This window comes from Oncorhynchus kisutch, linkage group LG24 (genome assembly GCF_002021735.2).
Source record: "Oncorhynchus kisutch isolate 150728-3 linkage group LG24, Okis_V2, whole genome shotgun sequence".
In the NCBI taxonomy this organism is placed as follows: Eukaryota; Metazoa; Chordata; class Actinopteri; order Salmoniformes; family Salmonidae; genus Oncorhynchus; species Oncorhynchus kisutch.
In genome coordinates, this window is record NC_034197.2 from 27,067,769 (window position 1) to 27,091,740 (window position 23,972).

At 43.6% G+C, this 23,972-nt stretch overlaps 2 protein-coding genes across 10 annotated transcripts in view; both read left to right on the forward strand.

The window, feature by feature from the left end:
* The window catches only part of LOC109869421 (fibulin-2), a 46,642-nt gene that overhangs the window by 15,393 nt on the left and 7,277 nt on the right, over nucleotides 1-23,972 (forward strand). The window contains exons 3-12 of one of the 2 annotated variants that reach the window (XM_020459558.2): nucleotides 5,127-5,241; nucleotides 5,877-6,006; nucleotides 7,148-7,358; nucleotides 8,859-9,083; nucleotides 10,383-10,487; nucleotides 11,252-11,353; nucleotides 19,716-19,844; nucleotides 22,118-22,255; nucleotides 22,827-22,970; nucleotides 23,117-23,245. In XM_020459558.2, the coding sequence (XP_020315147.2) occupies nucleotides 5,127-5,241; nucleotides 5,877-6,006; nucleotides 7,148-7,358; nucleotides 8,859-9,083; nucleotides 10,383-10,487; nucleotides 11,252-11,353; nucleotides 19,716-19,844; nucleotides 22,118-22,255; nucleotides 22,827-22,970; nucleotides 23,117-23,245 (1,428 nt within the window). The remainder of the gene's footprint in view (nucleotides 1-5,126; nucleotides 5,242-5,876; nucleotides 6,007-7,147; nucleotides 7,359-8,858; nucleotides 9,084-10,382; nucleotides 10,488-11,251; nucleotides 11,354-19,715; nucleotides 19,845-22,117; nucleotides 22,256-22,826; nucleotides 22,971-23,116; nucleotides 23,246-23,972) is intronic. The other variant, XM_031803741.1, reaches the window with a different exon arrangement.
* Nucleotides 14,432-19,504, forward strand: LOC116356935 (uncharacterized). Of its 8 annotated transcripts, none has more exons than XM_031803730.1 (2): nucleotides 14,432-17,962; nucleotides 17,993-19,504. In XM_031803730.1, exons 1-2 carry the CDS (start codon nucleotides 14,752-14,754, stop codon nucleotides 18,727-18,729), a joined length of 3,948 nt encoding a protein of 1,315 aa, XP_031659590.1. In that variant the 5' UTR covers nucleotides 14,432-14,751; the 3' UTR covers nucleotides 18,730-19,504. The 8 variants fall into 8 exon arrangements, with proteins under 8 accessions (XP_031659590.1, XP_031659592.1, XP_031659591.1 ...); XM_031803732.1 differs by having other exon boundaries at nucleotides 14,432-17,791; nucleotides 17,873-19,504; XM_031803731.1 differs by having other exon boundaries at nucleotides 14,432-17,509; nucleotides 17,591-19,504.

The following is a 23,972-nucleotide window of genomic DNA, read 5'->3' on the forward strand; positions in this document are numbered from 1 at the left end:
TTGTAGACTGTGGAGTTTAATCATGGTATTGGGTAAAGATCTCCACTTAGCACTTTCCTCTGTACCGCCTCCAGCTGCTCTTCTATTAAATCAAGTGCTACATTTGAATCAGCCTACATAATAATTGACAAATGAAAGTTATAAAAAGGTATACAAATGAGTTTTTACAGTCTGCTGATTTAGAAACAGTGCAGCTAGAATTCCAACAAACACAACACAGTTTTAGAACAAAGTCCCAGTTGCGTTTCACAAGGGTAAACCCTTCAATAATATCGTAACAGTCTTAAGATGTTATGTCGTTTTATGAAATGTCATTTGTCAAAACCATTGTAATGCACAAAAGAGTCATTTGACCAATGTTGTCCCCAGGGTGGTACGGATTACTTGAACATTTTAATTTATTGCAGATTACATGACAATAAACATGATTAGTAACAAAATCCATTGAATTACTCAAAATGAATAATGATTCATTTTGAGTAATGATACCTTTTGGATTACTTCCTTGGTTAGACGGCATCTGCCTCCTCAATTGATTCTGCATAACGATCAGTTCTCTCTCTAACTCTGTCCACCCAATCCCCCAGCATCCTTAGGCAAGTGCTGGCTCAAATTCCTGCTGCATCTTCGTGATGACATGCCATCACTGCTAAAAGGTCAGCTTCACTATCATGTTCCAGGGAAAGCTTTCCCAACCGTAATTCTTTGATTGTGAAATTATAGGCCTATTACCCCAAGCCACCAAGCAGATTGTGGCCAGTAAAAGAGGAAATGGTCATTTGAGTGTCTGACCCACCCTTACCTTGGGCTCCCGAGTGGCGCAGCGGTCTACGGTACTGCTTCTCAGTGCTAGAGGCATCACTACAGACCTGGTTAGATTCCAGGCTGTATCACAACCGGCCATGATTGGAGTCCCATAGTGCGGCGTACAATTGGCCCAGCATCGTCCGGGGTAGAATGTCATTGTAAATAAGAACTATGTTCTTAACTGACTTGCCTAGTTAAATAAAGGTACAAATAAAAAATGAAATAATACCATAACAAGTTGGTATGATAAAGATGTCAATAGACAGATGTAATGGATCTAAGAGAAATCAGATGATTTGTTATCCCAGTGCTTGGGAAGTGAACAGGGTGGAGCTGTGTTGACACAAAGATCATGATGTTTTTTTTTTTTACAAATCCTGACGTAAAAAAAAAAGTTTCTGTGGAAAGCCACCAACAAGAAAAAATGTGGCCGTTTTGGAGATTCCAAACAGATTACAACAGAAGGGAAAGCTTTAATTCCCACTGAAAACAGTGTGGCTCAGCAAGCTTTAAAATAGGTTCCAAAATAGTATGTGTATAAGGCAACCATTTGCAGCCCACATCTTGATATTAGAAAAAAACATCTCAAATGTAATCAGATGTTTTTAAGAATATAACTGTAATTTTTAAGTAATGCGGTCAGGTTACAGATACTTTATTTTTGTAATTGTCACGTTCGTTTTATAGAGGAGACCAAACGCAACGTGTTTAGAATACATTCTTCTTTTAATGAACAAAGAACACTTAACAAACTATACAAAACCACCATGCCGCTATAAACAACAAGTACTGACATGCGACTACACATAGACAATAACTCACAAAATACCCAATGAATATGGCTACCTAAATATGGTCCCCAATCAGAAACAACGATAAACAGCTGCCTCTGATTGAGAACCAATCTAGGCAACCATAGACATATAAACCCCTAGACTAGAAAACCCATAAACATACAAAAACCCTAGACAGGACAAAAACACATATACCCACCCTTGTCACACCCTGACCGGACCAAAATAATACAGAAAACATAGATAACTAAGGTCAGGGCGTGACAGTAATCTGATTAGGTCATCCCTGGTACTAATTTACTAGCCAACCCTGGTTGTCCCATGATAATATAAACTATCTCATAAGAGAGACATGGTCCAAGATGGTTGTAGTAGAGGACATGGCAGCCTAGTTGGGAAGGAGCAGTAACAGAATGAACAGTCATAAATGAACACCTATCAATAGGCAGCAGTGGTAATACATTTCACAGGCAATAACATTGCACACTACAAATATGAATGGCCAGTACTTAACGCTGAAAATATATAAAAACATAATTTGCATTAATTTTACAAACATTCAAAATGATTACTGAAAGGGGATAAACCAAATAACGAGAAGCGCCAGCACACAACCTGTGGCTAAAAGGTGAATTTGACTGGCGTGCGCACCTCACAGAGACAATTCACAGAGGTGGTGAGTAGATTAGAGCAGGTTGGCGATAGAACAATGTCAATCATAAAGTCCTGCCCGACTATATTGCTGACGCATGAAAGATCTTACAATGCCTGGATAGGTATTTTACCTACGTTATAGCAATCTGGTGCCTGAATGCAGAGTCGACTACGTGGCATGCAACCATTGGTTGATGCAATGCAAAACCTGAGAAGGGGAACACGACCAAACATTTCTTAATAAATTACATGATTATCTGTATCTGGCATTCTTTTATTATGCAAAACTAGGGCTGTCAGAGTTCATATTTAAACTCGAGTTAACTTTTGTAATTTTTGTGCACCTTTTTGTTATTGTGTGATTAATCGCATTGTCTGAAAGTGTTTAAAATAACAGGAAAACATTCCAAATACATCATATATACAGCTGAAATCAACAATGCTATGTCACAACAAGTTGACTTTGAGGTTAAAGAAAGTGTGCTTAACTTCTTGCGTCGAGCCATCCCGGATCCGGGATCGTGACTACAGCCTCAAGCCCATTACCATACCGCAACGTTAACTATTCATGAAAATCGCAAATGAAATTAAATAAATATGCTAGCTCTCAAGCTTAGCCTTTTGTTAACAACACTGTCATCTCAGATTTTCAAAAATATGCTTCTCAACCATAGCAAAACAAGCATTTGTGTAACAGTATTGATATCTAGCGTAGCATTTAGCGTTAGCATTCAGCAGGCAACATTTTCACAAAAACCAGAAAAGCATTCAAATAAAATCATTTACCTTTGAAGAACTTCAGATGTTTTCAATGAGGAGACTCTCAGTTAGATAGCAAATGTTCAGTTTTTCCTGAAAGATTATTTGTTTAGGAGAAATCGCTCCGTTTTGTTCGTCACGTTTAGCTATGAAAAAAACCTGCATCCAGGAGTGGAATGCTATTCGCAAGCTCATTAGCATAACACAACGTTAACTATTCATGAAAATCGCAAATGAAATGAAATAAATATGCTAGCTCTCAAGCTTAGCCTTTTGTTAACAACACTGTCATCTCAGATTTTCAAAAATATGCTTCTCAACCATAGCAAAACAAGCATTTGTGTAACAGTGTTGATAGCTAGCATAGCATTTAGCATTAGCATTCAGCAGGCAACATTTTCACAAAAACCAGAAAAGCATTCAAATAAAATAATTGACCTTTGAAGAACTTCGGATGTTTTCAATGAGGAGACTCTCAGTTAGATAGCAAATGTTCAGTTTTTCCTGAAAGATTATTTGTTTAGGAGAAATCGCTCCATTTTGTGCCAAAAAAAAATGAAAATTCAGTCATCAAAATGCCAAACTTTTTTCCAAATTAACTCCATAATATCGACTGAAACATGGTAAACGTTGTTTAGAATCAATCCTCAAGGTGTTTTTCACATATCTCTTCGATGATATATCGTTCGTGGAAGTCTCCTCTCTCCCCTGAGTCACATGGATGAATGCGTGCAGTTTGTAGATTACGCAGCAATTTCGACAAAGGACACCGGGCGGACACCTGGTAAATGTAGTCTCTTATGGCCAATCTTCCAATGATATGCCTACAAACACGTCACAATGCTGCAGACACCTTAAATTACAGCTCAATTTGAGCAAATTCTGATTTTGAGATTAATCGTGATTAATCACATCAAATCCTAAAAAATATTTATCATTTGACAGCCCTATGCAAACAAATGATGTATTGATGGGACTAACGATAGCATAGCAAAATGTTACATTAGCAACAAAAATAGTAGCAAACGAGGAGTTCATGTAGGAGAAATGGCCGGAAAGAGGCACATTATAGATTGACCTAATTATACCAACCAGAGAAATACAGTATTGTAGGCTACAGGCCTACCTTTTCAGCTGGAATGGCTACACTGGGAAACATATCTTTGACCTAGAGGGTTAGGTTCAGTCTGTCCAAATGTAACGGAGTTAAGATCGAACCGTAAACTCATTCCATAGCTAGCTTGAAATGGCTCAGATTGCACCGTCCAATTTTCGGTGCACAACCTTTTCGGTGGCCCAAACCTTTGGAATGTTGTCAAGGATAGCAGTCACATGTGTTGCAAAGCAGAAGGTCAATGGTTCGAGCCCAGAATGGGGCAGTCAGACAATGGAGGAAGCTAAACTGTTAGCAGCAAACTAAGCCCTGTTATACAAAGAACTACAGTACAGTACAGGAAACACCAATCAACATTGGAATGCACTGATCTGGAGTCATCATAGTCATGATCACTGGGCAGGCTCTAAATGAGATTATAATTTTTTCCCCTCTGTCTGTTCCTAGTGCTGGATGGGGTGATATTGTGTTGCCTGAACACTGATTAGCCTTCAAGCTAAGATTTTGTATACATTGGCTCTGGAGTGTACTTTATAGAGTCTAAGGTTTCACAGTGCTCCCTGCCAGGGAAACAGAGAGAGGGAGATGGAGGTGGAAAATAATAAAATAATTTGTTCCTCATGCTGCTGAATGTGAATTCAGTCTATTCACCAAAGCACATTCAGCGCAAAGTCAATCACTCTAGCAGACACGTGGAGCAGTAACAGCCAAGCTGGGATGCAGACACACTCTCAGTAAACTGCCTCAGATTTATGTATCTTTGGATATTGCATAGACCACAATGTTACACATTAAATCCTTACTTCCATGAAGGACTGGGTGAGATGTATTGCGTGAATGATAGTCAGAGAGTTTGAGATTGTCCTCTCCAATGGTGATCTCTCCTTCATTCTATTTAGTTAGAATTTCATGTGTTCCCTCAAATTTTTTAAACTTAAACCCCATCTGTCTGTTGGTGTGTTTGTTTTGTGTGTGTGTGTGTGTGTGTGTTTCTGTAGTTTCTTCCAAGGAGTTGGTGGAGACCTGCTGTGAGACAGGGGAGAAGTGGGCCTCAGCCCATGGCCACTGCAGCAACATGGAGCTCCCCAGAGAGGACAGACACTCCATCTGTCGGTACGCCCATGGAGACACACTAAACACAAGTTTTAGGAAGCCCAATTTTTCTGTAGGAATTACTCATTGGTAGGGACCAGAGTTTGTCCTACTTAGTTATAGAGTGTGTTATAAATGTCAGCTTTGCTGCTTTCACTATGCCAGTGAGGGATGGTCGGCTGCCAAGTTTGTTTCTGCTTCAGCCAACTTGTTTTTGACGGCAAGCCAACTATGCATTAGTTTAGTTTTTAGCCTACTTGTAAAATATGATAATCTTATAAATGGCATCTTACGTGACTTCGCTTCGTGGGCCCATGTCATTATTGTATGACATGATTCCATGAAAGTTGTATTTGTGGTTGATGTGTTAAATATGAAGTGAATGAGATCACGATCTATAAAGAATTTGTGCCAATATGAAAACTATACATTTTACAGGCCCTCGCACATTACATTGCACAGCGTAGTAGTGTGAATTTTTGCCCTAATAGACTTCCAATTTCATTCCATAACATTTCCAGATGATGCTGGTTTTGGCCAGAGGGAGGCACAGCTAGCCAACACACTGCTAGTGGAGGACCACAGTTAGGTCTAGGTACAGTCAAAACACTGACTCAAATTCTAACATCTCTCCTGGGTGTGTCTCTCTCTGCCAGGACGGCTCAGAGACAGTGCTGTCTGGGCTCTCTGAAGGAGAGTCGCTGTTTCTCTGGTATGAATGCAGCCAGAGAGGGAGTTGTGTGTGAGGTGGACAACAATGACCAGTGTGGAGTCGACTCCTTCAAGGTAAATGTGGTTCCCATAAGTTGGTTGGTTTGGTGGTGCTAGCTGTAGCCCCAGAGTTATGGGTTTGATTCACACATAGGCCACATTCCATACAGTGAGTAATGTTCTGTTGTTCTTGGCACAACCAACTCCTACCTCCTGCCTTTCTAACACTGAATATACAGTATATAACCAACTCCTACCTCTTTTCTAACACTGAATATACAGGGTATGCTTGGATTTGGAATGAAAGTGTTTGTTAAATGGCCAGATATTTTATGTTACCTCATTCTCTGATCTGTTGACAGAGCCAACACAATTTGCTAGGGGAGTCCCCAGAAATGATTTAAGGTCAAACATAGCCTACCTAGAATTAATTTAAATCAAACCAAATGCATCTACAAGACATGAATAGCCACAGTTTCATGGATTAAACGTAAAAGCAGTTAAAAGAAAACCTCCCTTCAGATTTCCACTGGCCCTAGTCATTGCCAGTGAAGACCACACCAATCAGGAGGACCGTTTAGAGTCCCTCAGTGACTCAATTACCTCTTATTCAATTTAGACAACTCAGAGAGGGAGGACCATGTTTGTGGTCAAGGTTCCCACAGATTTATGAGCTTCACGCTCATGAAACGAGACTGCAGTACTGCAGGATATGTCTCAGGCTATTTTCACCATCCTGCCAAGATCAATAGCTTGGACACTGGTATTTTGAAAGCAGTGATATTTGATATTTCTGGAAATGTTTTGCTATGTAGCTCAAGGTCTGTTATTGATGTCAGTGAGAGTCAAATCATTGTGATGTAGTGTGGAGATGTAGTGTATTAGCCCAGATTTCCAGAGCCATTCATCTGCCATCAGACCTGTCTTCCAGGAAGTACCCAGAGCGCCCAGAACAGTAGGGGGGCATTATATACTCAAGGCCTTGGTCTAATGTTAAATATTGTCTTTCACCACCCCACCATGGGCCCTACATAACCAAAGTCATATAATACTTCTGTACAGCAACACTATATCACAGTGGTCAAGACTTCAGTGTTATGTTTCTCCTCCATGTAGCCTGAACAACATCCTGCTGCGCACTAAGACAGAGAAAGAGAAGAAAGACACTTGATATGGTAGATATAGCAGTCTGATGTTGAATCTGTCCACCCAACAGGAGTGTTGTAGCTGCTGCTCTCTGGGGCTGAGGTTCCGTAGGGAGGGCCACCGCTGTGAGGCCCACCAGTACCTGGGCTACCCCTGCAGCCATGTCTTCCTCACCTGCTGTGAGGGAGAGGAGGAGGTGGCGAGAGAGGAGGGGGAGGGAGATGGCTTGCACACCCTCAGAGAGAGGCCTGTGCTTGACCCAACCGCAGTGCCAAAGAGAGGTAGTGTCACATACCTGAGCACACACACACACACACACACACACACACACACACACACACACACACACACACACACACACACGCACACCACTGCCCTGCCAACACAATACACATACCACTGTCCTGCCAACACACTACACACACCACTGTCCTGCCAACACAATACATACACCGCTGTCCTGCCAACACAAACCACTGTCCTGCCAACCCACACCACTGTCCTGCCAACACACTACACAAACCACTGTCTTGCCAACCACACCACTGTCCTGCCAACACAATACACATACCACTGTCCTGCCAACACACTACACAAACCACTGTCCTGCCAACACACTACACACACACCTGTCCTGCCAACACAATACATACACTGCTGTTCTGCCAACACACTACACACACCACTGTCCTGCCAACACACTACACACACTGCTGTCCTGCCAACACACTACACTCACCACTGTACTGCCAACACACTACACACACCACTGTCCTGCCAACACAAACCACTGTCTTGCCAACACAATACATACACCACTGTCCTGCCAACACAATACATACACCGCTGTCCTGCCAACACACTACATACACCACTGTCCTGCCAACACAATACATACACCGCTGTCCTGCCAACACACTACACACACCCCTGTCCTGCCAACACACTACACACACCACTGTCCTGCCAACACACTACACACGCCACTGTCCTGCCAACACAATACACAATCCACTGTCCTGCCAACACAATACATACACCACTGTCCTGCCAACACACTACACACACCACTGTCCTGCCAACACACTACACACACCACTGTCCTGCCAACACACTACACACACCACTGTCCTGCCAACACACTACACACACCACTGCCCTGCCAACACACTACACACACCACTGTCCTTCCAACACACTACACACACCACTGTCCTGCCAACACACTACACACACCACTGCCCTGCCAACACACTACACACACCACTGTCCTAACAACACACACCACTGCCCTGCCAACACACTACACACACCACTGTCCTGCCAACACAATACATATACCGCTGTTCTGCCAACATACTACACACACCACTGTCCTGCCAACACACTACACACACCAGTGTCCTGTCAAAGAAAGGCACAGAGTTAAACAAAAGAGAGGCTTTGTAGTGGAATCTCCCCACTTTGTGCACCTCACTGCCCTGCCAGAGTGAGGATGGGAACTACTATAGACCCCTCTATGAGAGATACAAATCAAATCAAATTGTATTTGTCACATGCGCCGGTGTAGACCAGGTGTAGACCAGGTGTAGACCAGGTGTAGACCTTGCAATGAAAAGCTTACTTACAAACCCTTAACCAACAATGCAGTTTTAAGAAATAAGATACAGTTCCAGATCTGTATTCTCTGCCTTGGTTACCTTCTGCTTTACTTGACTCTATTCTACTGTACAACATAAAGGTTAGGCTATTAGTGACAGCCCTCTCTCCTTGTCCTGTAGTGTCAGACAGTCCGTTCCCTAAAGAGGCCTTCTCCATCGGGGAGGAGGAGGAGCAGGAGAGGGAGAACACGGTGGAGGGCCCTCCTGAGATGGAGGATGTAGATGAGTGCCAGGTTTACCAGGGAACACTATGCCACCACAGGTGTATCAACACCCCTGGCTCCTTCAGGTGTGCCTGCTACCCTGGCTATGTACTGCAGAAGGACGCGGTCAGCTGTGTGCCAGGTAAAGGAAAACTACTCTTAGGTTGTTAGAGTATGTCAGACCATGCACTGTACTGTACAGTACTCCACAATACTGTATGTGCAAGACCACATAGCTATTAGCCTGGTTGCCTGTCTGTTTGGGCCTTGAATAAAGGCACACAGTAGCCTTAATTGGCAACACGATGACAAGTTGGATAAAAACAGATTGGCTCCCAGGCTAATAACTAAAGTATAGAACAGTTATGTTTAATTACATAAAACCAGTGAAGGATGACTGATTCCAGAGTGTAGTACCTTTGTGCCAAACCATTTTTCACAGCCACTCTCTCAACAGTATGATTAACAGCCTTCTGTGTTTTCAGACTCCTGCCAGACTCTATCTGTCCATATTTGTCCACACTTCTGACAGCATATGATTTTCCTTGCTTCCTGCCTACTGTCTCTGATTCAGACTGATAATTGTTATTCAGATCTAATTTCTACATTTTTTATGGTAATTTCTTTGTGTACTTTTTACCCCTTTTCATCCCCAATTGGTAGTTACAGTCTTGTCCTATCGCTGCGACTCCCGTGCGGACTTAGGAGAAGTGAAGGTCATGTGTCCTCCGAAACACGACCCTGCCAAGCTGCACTGCTTCTTGACACCCTGCTCGCTTAACCCGGAAGCCAGCCGCACCAATGCGTCAGAGGAAACCCTGTACAGCTGGCGACCAGGGCCAGCGTGCATGCGCCCGGCCGCCACAAGGAGTCGCTAGAGCGTGATGGGACAAGGACATCCCAGCTGGCCAAACCCTCCCTAACCCGGACGACGCTGGGCCAATGTCTCCTGGTCGCGGCCGGCTGCGACACAGCCTGGGATCGAACCCGGATCTGTAGTGACACCTCTAGCCCCCAGATCTCATACTGTTTTGATAAAGCCTTTCTTCACAGTTCAGTAGCCTTCATACATTTAGACTAGTAAATACAGTATGTTCAGGTATTTCCAACCGACTCTAGGCTACTGTATGTGTGCCATACATTTATCGAATGGGGCTTTCACCAGCACAAGCCTGTCTCAACAGGAATCTAATGTGAGACCTACTTTACAGAAAGGTGCAGTGAGTCTGCAGGCTGATAAAAACACAGGTTTGTCTGCAGGCCAAGCCTTTTCCTGTCGTGCCTCAACTCTCTGTCTCTAAGGGAACTTTCATCTGTGCCCTGTTGCCGCCTAGCCTTTCACAGCTCTCTCTTTAACCACCAAGACAGGATGACTGGGCGGTTTGTTGGTTATACTGTTTAATTAGTACTTTCCGTGATGAGTTTATTTCTGTTTTCACAGAGACGGTAGATGAAGAGAACAAGTTGAGAGAGGATGACAGGCCAGAGGTTGAGGCTACCTCCACCGCACCCTCCAACACTCCAACCTCTGTTAACCCCTGTGAGGGTGGGTAGAACCTGACAGTAGGCCAGAGTGGTGCCTATCTACTGTAGACCTGGCAGACCACATGAACTGTGTTTTCATACCTTAAAATCAGTCATTAGTCTTGATAGAAGAACCCAAATGCATGTCTAGAATCAGTGTGTGGAAGGAGTCCCATTATGATGGCGCGACAGCATTAGAGGAACCAAAGTGGAACAGAATATTTGGTACGGAATAGAAAGGTAAATGAAGACACCAATTAGTCCCCTAAGAGAGCACAAAGCCTAGAAGATTTTCAGTCATGCACCCTTCTAGTATAATTCATGTCACATTCCTTCACATGACAGATGTTTCCTCCTTCAGTTAAATACTTTAACCGCCTTTGTCCATTTTAGTTATGTTTGACCCATTGTACTTCTAAATGTCACATACAAGTTTTAAGATTGCGTCAAAGGCCACAAAGCTCCTGTGTGTATTGCGAAGTATCCAGCCATCCCCATGTAGTCCAGCATAGTATGTAGTGGGGGTCTCCTCAGGGTGTGTGCGTTTGGCTCCATAATTCCAGGGTGGAGATCCCGTTCCATTGGGACACAGGAGGAAATACAATCCGAACAGGTCAGGGGTCAAAGTGGAAACAGGAAATGAGTACACAGGGATACAGTAAATCACACAGAGGTTATATAACACACACACAGGGCTGGCCCCCTGTGACGTATGTCACCTTGACTACTGTTGTGTTGTGGTGTGTTTTGGTGTGATGTTGAGCTGTGTTGTGACCCTCTGAGCAGGAAATGGCCTCTGTATGCAACAGTGCTCCTCAGTGGCTGGTAGACCTGGCTGCTCATGTTTCCCTGGGTTCTCTCTGATGGCTGACGGACAATCCTGTGAAGGTAAGAAAAAAGAAACACACGCACACACACACACACGCACGCACGCACACACACACCAGCTCAGTCTTTCAGCAGTTCCAGTCGTGCAGTGTCTCTGAATGGCTGTCACTGACACCAGTCTCTCCTCAGTCTCCCCCCAGTGCCCCTGGAGCAGAGTAGAGCTGCTCTCTGTGTACCAGATTAGACACGGTCATCGTAATTGTTTAAAGCTATTCTAATAAATGCAACAGTTGGACAATGAATGAAGATATTGACTGAATTATAGTTCAAAAAAACATTGAATTGGCACGGACATAATGAATGGAATTCCGGTGTTAAATGTTTTGTCAAATGTCACTTTTTTTCTTATAATGCACTCATATACACCTTACCAGTCACAACTTTGGACACATCTACTCATTCCAGGGTTTTTATTTATTTTGAGTATTTTCTACATTGTAGAGTAATAGTGAAGATATCAAAACTATGAAATAACACATATGGAATCATGTAGTAACCAAAAAAGTGTTAAACAAATCAAAATATATTTCATATTTGAGATTCTTAAAATAAGCCACCCTTTGCCTTGATGACAGCTTTGCTCACTCTTGGCATTCTCTCAACCAGCTTCACGAGGAATGCTTTTCCAACAGTCTTGAAGGAGTTCTGAGCACTTGTTGGGTGCTTTTCTTTCACTCTGAGGTCCAACTCATCCCAAACCATCTCAATTGGTTTGAGGTCGGGTGATTGTGGAGGCCAAGTCATCTGACGTAGCATTCCATCACTCTCCTTCTTGGTCAAATAGCCCTTACACAGCCTGGAGTTGTGTTAAGTCGTTGTCCTGTTGGAAAACAAATTATGTTTGTGTTTGATGTATTTGATACCATTCCACTCATCCTGCTCCAGCCATTACCATAAACCCATCCTCCCCAATTAGGTGCCACCAACCTCATGTGACTTTAAAATTAAATGTGCCTTATTTGCATATACACTGGGTGTATTTGTATACAATAATACATTAATATAAAGGAGTGGGCTGCAACCACCAAAAACTTGTCTCTAGGCCTACCTGCGCTCTACTGCCTCGCTAATTATTAATTACCATTGTTATCATGTTCTCTTGCCTGATTCAACAAGTGTGTCAAGAAGGATACCCATGCAATTTAAAATCACAACTCTTGGCTCTAGATTACACCTATGTAAGAATGTTGTTCATTGACTACAGCTCAGCATTCAACACCACAGTACCATCCAAGCTCATCATTAAGCTTGAGGCCCTGGGTCTCAACCCCTCCCTGTGCAACTGGGTCCTGGACTTCCTGACTGGACGCCCCCAGGTGATGAAGGTAGGGAACAACATCCCCACTTCGCTGATCCTCAATACTGGTGCCCCACAAGGGTGCGTACATAGCACCCTCCTGTACTCCCTGTTCACCCATGACTGTGTGGCCATGCACGCCTCCAACTCAATCATCAAGTTTGCGGACTACACAACAGTGGTGGGCTTGATTACCAACAACGACGAGACGGCCTACAGGGAGGAGGTGAGGGCCCTTGGAGTGTGGTGTCAGGAAAACAACCTCTCACTCAACGTCAACAAAACAAAGGAGATGATCGTGGACTTCAGGAAACAGTAGAGGGAGCACCCCCCTATCCACATCGACGGGACAGTAGTGGAGAAGGTGGAACGTTTTAAGTTCCTCAGCGTACACATCACGGATAAACTGAAATGGTTCACCCACACAGACAGCGTGGTGAAGAAGGCGCAACAGCGCCTCTTCAACCTCAGAAGGCTGAGGAAATTTGTTTTGTCACCTAAAACCTCAAAAACTTTTACAGATGCATTATCGAGAGCATCCTGTCGGGCAGTATCACCGCCTGGTATGGCAACTGCACCGCCCATAACCGTAAGGCTCTCCAGAGGGTAGTGAGGTCTGCCTAACGCATCACTGGGGGCAAACTACCTGTCTTCCAGGACACCTACAGAACCAGATGTCACAGGAAGGCCAAAAATATCATCAAGGACAACAACCACATGAGCCACTGCCTGTTCACCCTGCTATCATCCAGAAGATGAATTAAAGCTGGCACGGAGAGACTGAAAAACAGCTTCTATCTCAAGGCAATCAGACTGCTATAGAGCCATTACTAACACAGAGAGGCTGCTGCCTACATACTGATTTGAAATCATTGGCCACTTTAATAAATGGATCACTAGTCACTTTAATAATATTTACATATATTGCCTTTCTCATCTCATATGTATATACTGTATCTTATATATACCATCTATTGCATCTTGCCTATGCCGCTCGGTCATCGCTCATCCATATATTTATATGTATACATTCTTATTTCATCCCTTTACTTAGCTTTGTGTATATTAGGACGTTTTTGTGGAATTGTTAGATTACATGTTAGATATTACTGCACTGTCGGAATTAGAAGCACAAGCCTTTCGTGACACTTGCAATAACGTCTGCTAACCATGTGTATGTGACCAATAACATATGATAACCATGTGTGTGACCAATAACATCTGCTAACCATGTGTATGTGACCAATAACATCTGCTAACAATGTGTTTGTGACCAATAAAATCTGCTAACCATGTGAATGTGACCAATAACATATGCTAGCCATGTGTGTGACCAATAACATCTGCTAACCATGTGTATGTGACCAATAGCATCTGCTAACCATGTGTTTGTGACCAATAACATCTGCTAACCATGTGAATGTGACCAATAACATCTGTTAATCATGTGTGTGACCAATAACATCTGCTAATCATGTGAATGTGACCAATAACATCTGCTAACCATGTGTGTGACCAATAACATCTGCTAATCATGTGAATGTGACCAATAACATCTGCTAACCATGTGTGTGACCAATAACATCTGCTAACCATGTGTGTGACCAATAACATCTGCTAACCATGTGTATGTGACCAATAACATCTGCTAACCATGTGTTTGTGACCAATAACATCTGCTAACCATGTGTGTGACCAATAACATCTGCTAACCATGTGTATGTGACCAATAACATCTGCTAACCATGTGTATGTGACCAATAACATCTGCTAACCATGTGTATGTGACCAATAACATCTGCTAACCATGTGTATGTGACCAATAACATCTGCTAACCATGTGTGTGACCAGTAAACTGTGATGTGAGATCAGACATAATATCACTATCATCCCAGTTTTCCTGTTTGGAAAGATGCTTTTATTTCAGCGCATCTAATTTGTAAACATTTAAACTTTATTAAAACATACCTTTTTTTCAATTGCACAAACATCAACACCCACAAAAATAATGTTATCTTTCTTCTCTTTCTTGTGATATAACTGCCGAGACGATGCGTTAAATCCCAGACGAAACGTTTGTGTTTTTATAGAGGCAACAGAATGCCTATGTATTCCATTGAGCCCATTTCAGCCATTACCAGAGCTTGTTTGGCAGGTCATTACAAAGGTTTCCCCGGTCATTACATTAACGGGAACACACTAACAGGTCATTACAAAGGTTTCCCCAGTCATTACATTAACGGGAACACACTAACAGGTCATTACAAAGGTTTCCCCAGTCATTACATTAACGGGAACACACTAACAGGTCATTACAAAGGTTTCCCCAGTCATTACATTAACGGGAACACACTAACAGGTCATTACAAAGGTTTCCCCAGTCATTACATTAACGGGAACACACTAACAGGTCATTACAAAGGTTTCCCCAGTCATTACATTAACGGGAACACACTAACAGGTCATTACAAAGGTTTCCCCAGTCATTACATTAACGGGAACACACTAACAGGTCATTACAAAGGTTTCCCCAGTCATTACATTAACGGGAACACACTAATATGTCATTACATTAACGGGAACACACTAACAGGTCGTTACATTAACGGGAACACACTAACAGGTCATTACATTAACGGGAACACACTAACAGGTCATTACAAAGGTTTCCCCAGTCATTACATTAACGGGAACACACTAACAGGTCATTACAAAGGTTTCCCCAGTCATTACATTAACGGGAACACACTAACAGGTCATTACAAAGGTTTCCCCAGTCATTACATTAACGGGAACACACTAACAGGTCATTACAAAGGTTTCCCCAGTCATTACATTAACGGGAACACACTAATATGTCATTACATTAACGGGAACACACTAACAGGTCGTTACATTAACGGGAACACACTAACAGGTCATTACATTAACGGGAACACACTAACAGGTCATTACAAAGGTTTCCCCAGTCATTACATTAACAGGAACACACTAACAGGTCATTACATTAACAGGAACACACTAACAGGTCATTACAAAGGTTTCCCCAGTCATTACATTAACGGGAACACACTAACAGGTCATTACAAAGGTTTCCCCAGTCATTACATTAACGGGAACACACTAACAGGTCATTACAAAGGTTTCCCCAGTCATTACATTAACGGGAACACACTAACAGGTCATTACAAAGGTTTCCCCAGTCATTACATTAACGGGAACACACTAACAGGTCATTACAAAGGTTTCCCCAGTCATTACATTAACAGGAACACACTAACAGGTCATTACAAAGGTTTCCCCAGTCATTACATTAACGGGAACACACTAACAGGTCATTACATTAACAGGAACACACTAACAGGTCATTACAAAGGTTTCCCCAGTCATTACATTAACAGGAACACACTAACAGGTCATTACAAAGGTTTCCCCAGTCATTACATTAACGGGAACACACTAACAGGTCATTACAAAGGTTTCCCCAGTCATTACATTAACGGGAACACACTAACAGGTCATTACAAAGGTTTCCCCAGTCATTACATTAACGGGAACACACTAACAGGTCATTACAAAGGTTTCCCCAGTCATTACATTAACGGGAACACACTAACAGGTCATTACAAAGGTTTCCCCAGTCATTACATTAACAGGAACACACTAACAGGTCATTACAAAGGTTTCCCCAGTCATTACATTAACGGGAACACACTAACAGGTCATTACAAAGGTTTCCCCAGTCATTACATTAACGGGAACACACTAACAGGTCATTACAAAGGTTTCCCCAGTCATTACATTAACAGGAACACACTAACGGGTCATTACAAAGGTTTCCCCAGTCATTACATTAACGGGAACACACTAACAGGTCATTACAAAGGTTTCCCCAGTCATTACATTAACAGGAACACACTAACAGGTCATTACAAAGGTTTCCCCAGTCATTACATTAACGGGAACACACTAACAGGTCATTACAAAGGTTTCCCCAGTCATTACATTAACGGGAACACACTAATATGTCATTACATTAACGGGAACACACTAACAGGTCGTTACATTAACGGGAACACACTAACAGGTCATTACATTAACGGGAACACACTAACAGGTCATTACAAAGGTTTCCCCAGTCATTACATTAACAGGAACACACTAACAGGTCATTACATTAACAGGAACACACTAACAGGTCATTACAAAGGTTTCCCCAGTCATTACATTAACGGGAACACACTAACAGGTCATTACAAAGGTTTCCCCAGTCATTACATTAACGGGAACACACTAACAGGTCATTACAAAGGTTTCCCCAGTCATTACATTAACGGGAACACACTAACAGGTCATTACAAAGGTTTCCCCAGTCATTACATTAACGGGAACACACTAACAGGTCATTACAAAGGTTTCCCCAGTCATTACATTAACGGGAACACACTAACAGGTCATTACAAAGGTTTCCCCAGTCATTACATTAACGGGAACACACTAACAGGTCATTACATTAACGGGAACACACTAACAGGTCATTACAAAGGTTTCCCCAGTCATTACATTAACGGGAACACACTAACAGGTCATTACAAAGGTTTCCCCAGTCATTACATTAACGGGAACACACTAACAGGTCATTACAAAGGTTTCCCCAGTCATTACATTAACGGGAACACACTAACAGGTCATTACATTAACGGGAACACACTAACAGGTCATTACATTAACGGGAACACACTAACAGGTCATTACATTAACGGGAACACACTAACAGGTCATTACATTAACGGGAACACACTAACAGGTCATTACATTAACGGGAACACACTAACAGGTCATTACAAAGGTTTCCCCAGTCATTACATTAACGGGAACACACTAACAGGTCATTACAAAGGTTTCCCCAGTCATTACATTAACGGGAACACACTAACAGGTCATTACATTAACGGGAACACACTAACAGGTCATTACATTAACGGGAACACACTAACAGGTCATTACATTAACGGGAACACACTAACAGGTCATTACATTAACGGGAACACACTAACAGGTCATTACATTAACGGGAACACACTAACAGGTCATTACATTAACGGGAACACACTAACAGGTCATTACAAAGGTTTCCCCAGTCATTACATTAACGGGAACACACTAACAGGTCATTACAAAGGTTTCCCCAGTCATTACATTAACGGGAACACACTAACAGGTCATTACATTAACGGGAACACACTAACAGGTCATTACATTAACGGGAACACACTAACAGGTCATTACATTAACGGGAACACACTAACAGGTCATTACATTAATGGGAACACACTAACAGGTCATTACAAAGGTTTCCCCAGTCATTACATTAACGGGAACACACTAACAGGTCATTACATTAACGGGAACACACTAACAGGTCATTACATTAACAGGAACACACTAACAGGTCATTACATTAACGGGAACACACTAACAGGTCATTACATTAACGGGAACACACTAACAGGTCATTACATTAACGGGAACACACTAACAGGTCATTACATTAATGGGAACACACTAACAGGTCATTACAAAGGTTTCCCCAGTCATTACATTAACGGGAACACACTAACAGATCATTACATTAACAGGAACACACTAACAGGTCATTATATTAACAGGAACACACTAACAGGTCATTACGTTAACAGGAACACACTAACAGGTCATTACATTAACGGGAACACACTAACAGGTCATTACATTAACGGGAACACACTAACAGGTCATTACATTAACAGGAACACACTAACAGATCATTACATTAACAGGAACACACTAATGGCACAAGCAAGAGTTGGAAAGAGTCACCAGAGTAAAATGAAAGCAATCAATCCAGATTTAAGTGACAAGTGGATTTTACACTCCTCAAACACAGGACATGGAAAGGTCCTCAGGTGGGCAGAGCATTCATGCACATTGCTGACCAGAGGACTAATTCCCTTTCTCACAGTGACATTGGAGGCGAAGACACCAGGCTGCAGACTAACAGAGCCTTATACTTGGAGGCAGGCTCCACTATGTGATTAAATGTGTTGATCTCACACTGTCCTTACAGTACTATATGCCACACACGTCTACTAGTTGAGACAATATGGGATTGTATGGTTGTTACCATGAAGCTGATTAGTGAGCTACTGTATCTGTTTAAGTCATCTTGTAGAAAAGCATATGTTACGCCACCCTTGTTAGAGATTGCTCGGATTCCATATTGAAGGGATAAGCCATCACTTCTAGCAGACTGAGACTTCCTGCTTGGTGGCAGTGGATTGTTCTGTTGTGACATGGTGGTGCAGTGTTTTGACAGATCTCTCATTGTGTGAGACTTACACCCTGTGGCTGTGCCCCCAATCCCTTCCCTATGTGGAGGCCAGGCTGCTTAATCTATTTGGGACTGCCCCTGTGTTACACCATGAATTTAACAGGACTAGGGGCGACTAGGGTATTCCAATGTGCTTACTTTCCCCCTCTATTTCCCTCACTTACTCTGATGTACCCTTTCCATCCCATTCCCCTCTCTCTCCATCTTGTCTCGTGCTTTCATTCTCTCTTTTTGCTTTTGTATCTCCCCTCCTACACTCTTGGTTTCTCTCTCGGTGTCTGTCTTGGTGTCTCCCTTGGTTTCTCTCTCGGTGTCTGTCTTGGTTTCTCTCTCGGTGTCTGTCTTGGTGTCTCTCTTGGTGTCTCTCTCGGTGTCACCCTTGGTTTCACTCTTGGTGTCTCTCTCGTGTCTCTCTTGGTGTCTCTCTCGGTTTCACCCTTGGTGTCTTTCTCGGTGTCTCTCTCGGTGTCTCTCTCTGTGTCTCTCTCGGTTTCACCCTTGGTTCTCTCTCGGTGTCTGTCTTGGTTTCTTGGTTTCTCTCTCTGTGTCTGTCTTGGTTTCTCTCTCGGTGTCTCTCGGTTTCACCCTTGGTTTCACTCTTGGTTTCTCTCTCGGTGTCTCTCTTGGTGTCTCTCTTGGTGTCTCTCTCGGTGTCTCTCTTGGTTTCTCTCCACCTCTCTCTCCTTTCACACAGATATCAATGAGTGTTTGATGTCCACTCATACCTGTCAGATGAATGAGAGATGTGTGAACACGGCTGGTAGTTTTGTGTGTCAGATCACCTGTTCTCTGGGTTACCAGATCAACAACGACGTCTGTGAAGGTATGGAGACAGAACAGTAGCTGCAAACTGTACAACACCCAAATCATTCACTCTCCAGTACACCCATGTATAGTTGTAACTAGTAGCAACACAACAACTGGTGTGTATTAATTTGACCTTTCACAATGTGAGGAAAGCACATTGTAAAACTAAACAATCACAGTTGCCACCCATGGGAGTGACTACGAGTCAGAGATTGGGAGCTGCCAATTAGATCTTGAACCATGCTTCATGTAAGCTACAGTACAGTAATGACATCATTTTTTAACTGACCACACGAACAAGTCTATTTGATGCTGAATATGATTATAAACAAGATATTAGCATTAGGTTTTGCCTGCATACCCTCTATACGAAAATTTCACTTGACTTGTGTTTATGTTGGTGGAGAATGTACAATGCTCCAACTCAAAAAGAAACCTCACAGCCTTCATCATTATTTCCATTGCCCACACTTGGCAGAATACGCTAACTGTGGGCTCTTATCCACAGCCAGTGTGCTCTGAGATAGAGCTATGAGATGAGCAAGTTGTTAAAGTCCTGTTGTTGACTACTGGAAGGAAATGGAGAGAGAGATGGGTCTCAGCTGCTCTGGTAGAGGGTGTTAGAGTAGGGACTACAGCTGCTCTGGTAGAGGGTGTTAGAGTAGGGACTACAGCTGCTCTGGTAGAGGGTGTTAGAGTAGGGACTACAGCTGCTCTGGTAGAGGGTGTTAGAGTAGGGACTACAGCTGCTCTGGTAGAGGGTGTTAGAGTAGGGACTACAGCTTCTCTGGTAGAGGATGTTAGAGTAGGGACTACAGCTGCTCTCTGGTAGAGTGTGTTAGAGTAGGGACTACAGCTGCTCTGTTAGAGGGTGTTAGAGTAGGGACTACAGCTGCTCTGGGCTTCAACGGAAATGAAACTCGCACAGCAGTGAGTCAACCAAATGAGCATTTAAACACGGTGCTCATAACTGCTGCCACTTCTGTCGGCTGGTTGGAGTGTGGGATGGAGACTGTGTTGTTATGTTTCTACTCCTCTTTCAATTCCCTGCCCAATTACTCCACATCAATTAAACTCCCCTCTCATCGACTGAAGTCTCCTCCCCTCCTACATCTTACAAAGCAAATTCTCTCCTCACTGCTTACTCCAGGAGTTGATTGTCTTCCCCAATTTCTTATCCAATAATTGCTGCCCCTGCTTGGGTAGAGTGATCTCCCTCGCCTTTGTGAGGTTGTCGAGCCAGCTCCCTCCTTGATTTGTCATGAGCCAATTACCTTCCTATAGTATTGCTTTGACTGCGACTGAGCACCCTGCCAATCTCTCACACGTTTATTCCTGTCCCTGAGCGCGGTCTCTCTCTGTCTCAGTATGTCTGGGTCTGTCAGAGCTTCACTCAGTCCTGTGCCAGCCGTGCCAAGACCAGGATTGTCTTAATGTGCTAGTTGAAGCCCTGCCCTTCCCAGGGGCCAAGCTGAGGCTTTAACATGGTACATACCATATGATGTCCCTACAGGGATCATAGAGCCTCACAGACGTACAGTACATGTGGCTTCATGCACAGAGGAAGACACACACACACACACACTTGTTTTCTGCATGCACACACACACACAGAGAGAGAGAGAGAGAAGATCGCTCTCTAAGCCCTGTTTATGACAGATGTGATTTCTCTGCAGTGACAAGGCTGTGTACAACAGCAGATCTGTCAGGATGATTGACATCAGGGGAATCCCAGTGTAGACAGGTGAACGAGCTGTAAGGAGCTCTGCTCTGGGGGAACTCACTGCTCTCTACTGTCACAGATACAAGCACCAGAGAATAGGAAGACTAATGCACATAACTATGGTCTGACAGGCTGGCTCATTGGAGGTGATTCATCATGGAGAAATAAGAAGCTGTATCTGCTGTTGTGCTAATGTAATGAGGAGGATTGGTGGGGGAAACATTCCTAGGATCCTCTCTGAAGTTGGAGAATTAACCTTTTTACTGTTGATTGTTTTCTTTAAAGGGGAAGGAGAGTGTATAAATAGATCTATGTGAAATGATTTATCTGCTAATTTAGGGGTGCTCTAGCTGCTGTTTCAAAGCCACAGTAACACAGTGACACCCAGTGGTTACAGTAGACATTACACTCTAACAGGTTTTACTTCTCTAAGCAATTTAATGGATTACAATAGATTGATTACAAACTGACAATAGATCACCAACCAAACATGTTTTTACATAATTTGTCATACATTAGATTTCATTTCTAATATGCATCCTGCTTATTCCTGTCTCTGTTTGCAGATGTTGATGAGTGTTTTCAGGGGACTCATAACTGTGGGCCAGGCTTTGAGTGTTTGAACAGTGAGGGCTCGTTCAGGTGTAGTGCCAAACCTCGCTGCTCCATGGGCTTCACACAGGACACACATGGAAACTGCATTGGTAAGAGGGGCTGTCGGGACTAACTGGGCTGGGCAGACCTGGGCCACTGTTAACAAGAGTAATAGTGTGAATGTAACATTATGAATATAACTATAACAGTGTGTCAATATAAATGTAAAGGTATACCCAGACCAGGTATAGAGGGGTTGAATGCCACACAGGAGGGGGATCAGAGGGGAGCAGAGTGGGCAGCAGTGGGGTGGATGAAAGCCAACCTTCCTCCAGTCAGTACATTCTGATACTGAGGAATGAGCCTGGGGGACAGGAACTGGGGCATGTCGAGGCAGTTCTGAACCACTGAAAAACAGTCAAAGGCAGGGTTAGAAGATGAGAAAATAGAGGGAAACACACACCAAAATGATCCCAGGGAATGGGAGTGTATGATGTATGTATGCCTCTGAGTAACACAGTGTGACTAACTGGCTGCCATCTCTCTCGGACTCTGTCCTCCTGTGGTCCTCTGTTCTTCCTTTTCTATCTTCCCTTCTCAAAATGTCCCTCCCTCCTTCTGTCTCCAACCTTGTGTCTATCCGCCCTCTCTCCTCCCTCCATCGCCCTCTCCATCCATCAGACATAGATGAATGTGGTGTCGTGGGCCAGCCCTGCAGTCCAGGCTTTAACTGTATCAACACTGTGGGATCCTACAGCTGCCAGAGGAAGATCATAATGTGTAGCCGGGGTTACCATGCCAGTCCAGACGGAGCCAGATGCATAGGTAAGAGGAGGAGAGGTATACAGATCTGTGGAGTTTTCATTAACCTGTTAACAGGTTAATACCATCAACAAGTTTTTAATAGAGATGGTTGACATTGAGCCACAGTACCCACTCTGTATCTTTCCTCTCTACCTTCCTGTGTCCAGATGTGGATGAGTGTCAGAGCGCTCTTCACCGCTGTGGGGAGGGACAGATCTGCCACAACCTGCCCGGCTCCTACCGCTGTGACTGCCAGACGGGCTACCAGTACGACATGTTCAGGAAGACTTGTGTGGGTAGGTACTGTGTGGCCTACTGACCTCAAGAGAAGAAGCTCTCCCTTTAACTTTTTTTGTTTAAATATAAATCTCTGTCAGAGTAGTTCTGGGTGGTTTTGGTAGGCTAGTAGTAAGTCACCCAGGCAGCTCTCTCCTGCTGAAGCTCTCTCCTGCTGCAGTTAGTCTCCTGCTGCAGCTCTCTCCTGCTGCAGTAAGTCTCTTAGGCAGCTCTCTCCTGCTACAGTAAGTCTCCTGCTGCAGCTCTCTCCTGCTGCAGTTAGTCTCCCATGCAGCTCTCTCCTGCTGCAGTTAGTCTCCCAGGCATCTCTCTCCTGCTGCAGTTAGTCTCCCAGGCAGCTCTCTCCTGCTGCAGTTAGTCACCCAGGCAGCTCTCTCCTGCTGCAGTTAGTCTCCCAGGCAGCTCTCTCCTGCTGCAGTTAGTCTCCCAGGCAGCTCTCTCCTGCTGCAGTAAGTCTCTTAGGCAGCTCTCTCCTGCTACAGTAAGTCTCCTGCTGCAGCTCTCTCCTGCTGCAGTTAGTCTCCCATGCAGCTCTCTCCTGCTGCAGTTAGTCTCCCAGGCATCTCTCTCCTGCTGCAGTTAGTCTCCCAGGCAGCTCTCTCCTGCTGCAGTTAGTCACCCAGGCAGCTCTCTCCTGCTGCAGTTAGTCTCCCAGGCAGCTCTCTCCTGCTGCAGTTAGTCTCCCAGGCAGCTCTCTCCTGCTGCAGTAAGTCTCCCTGGCAGCTC

Coding starts and splice junctions, on each gene's coding strand:
- LOC116356935 (XM_031803730.1), top strand. CDS start 14,752: ATGCCTATGTATTCCATTGAGCCCATTTCAGCCATTACCAGAGCTTGT. Junction 17,963..17,992: donor TAACGGGAACACACTAACAG/GTCATTACATTA, acceptor ACACACTAACAG/GTCATTACAAAGGTTTCCCC.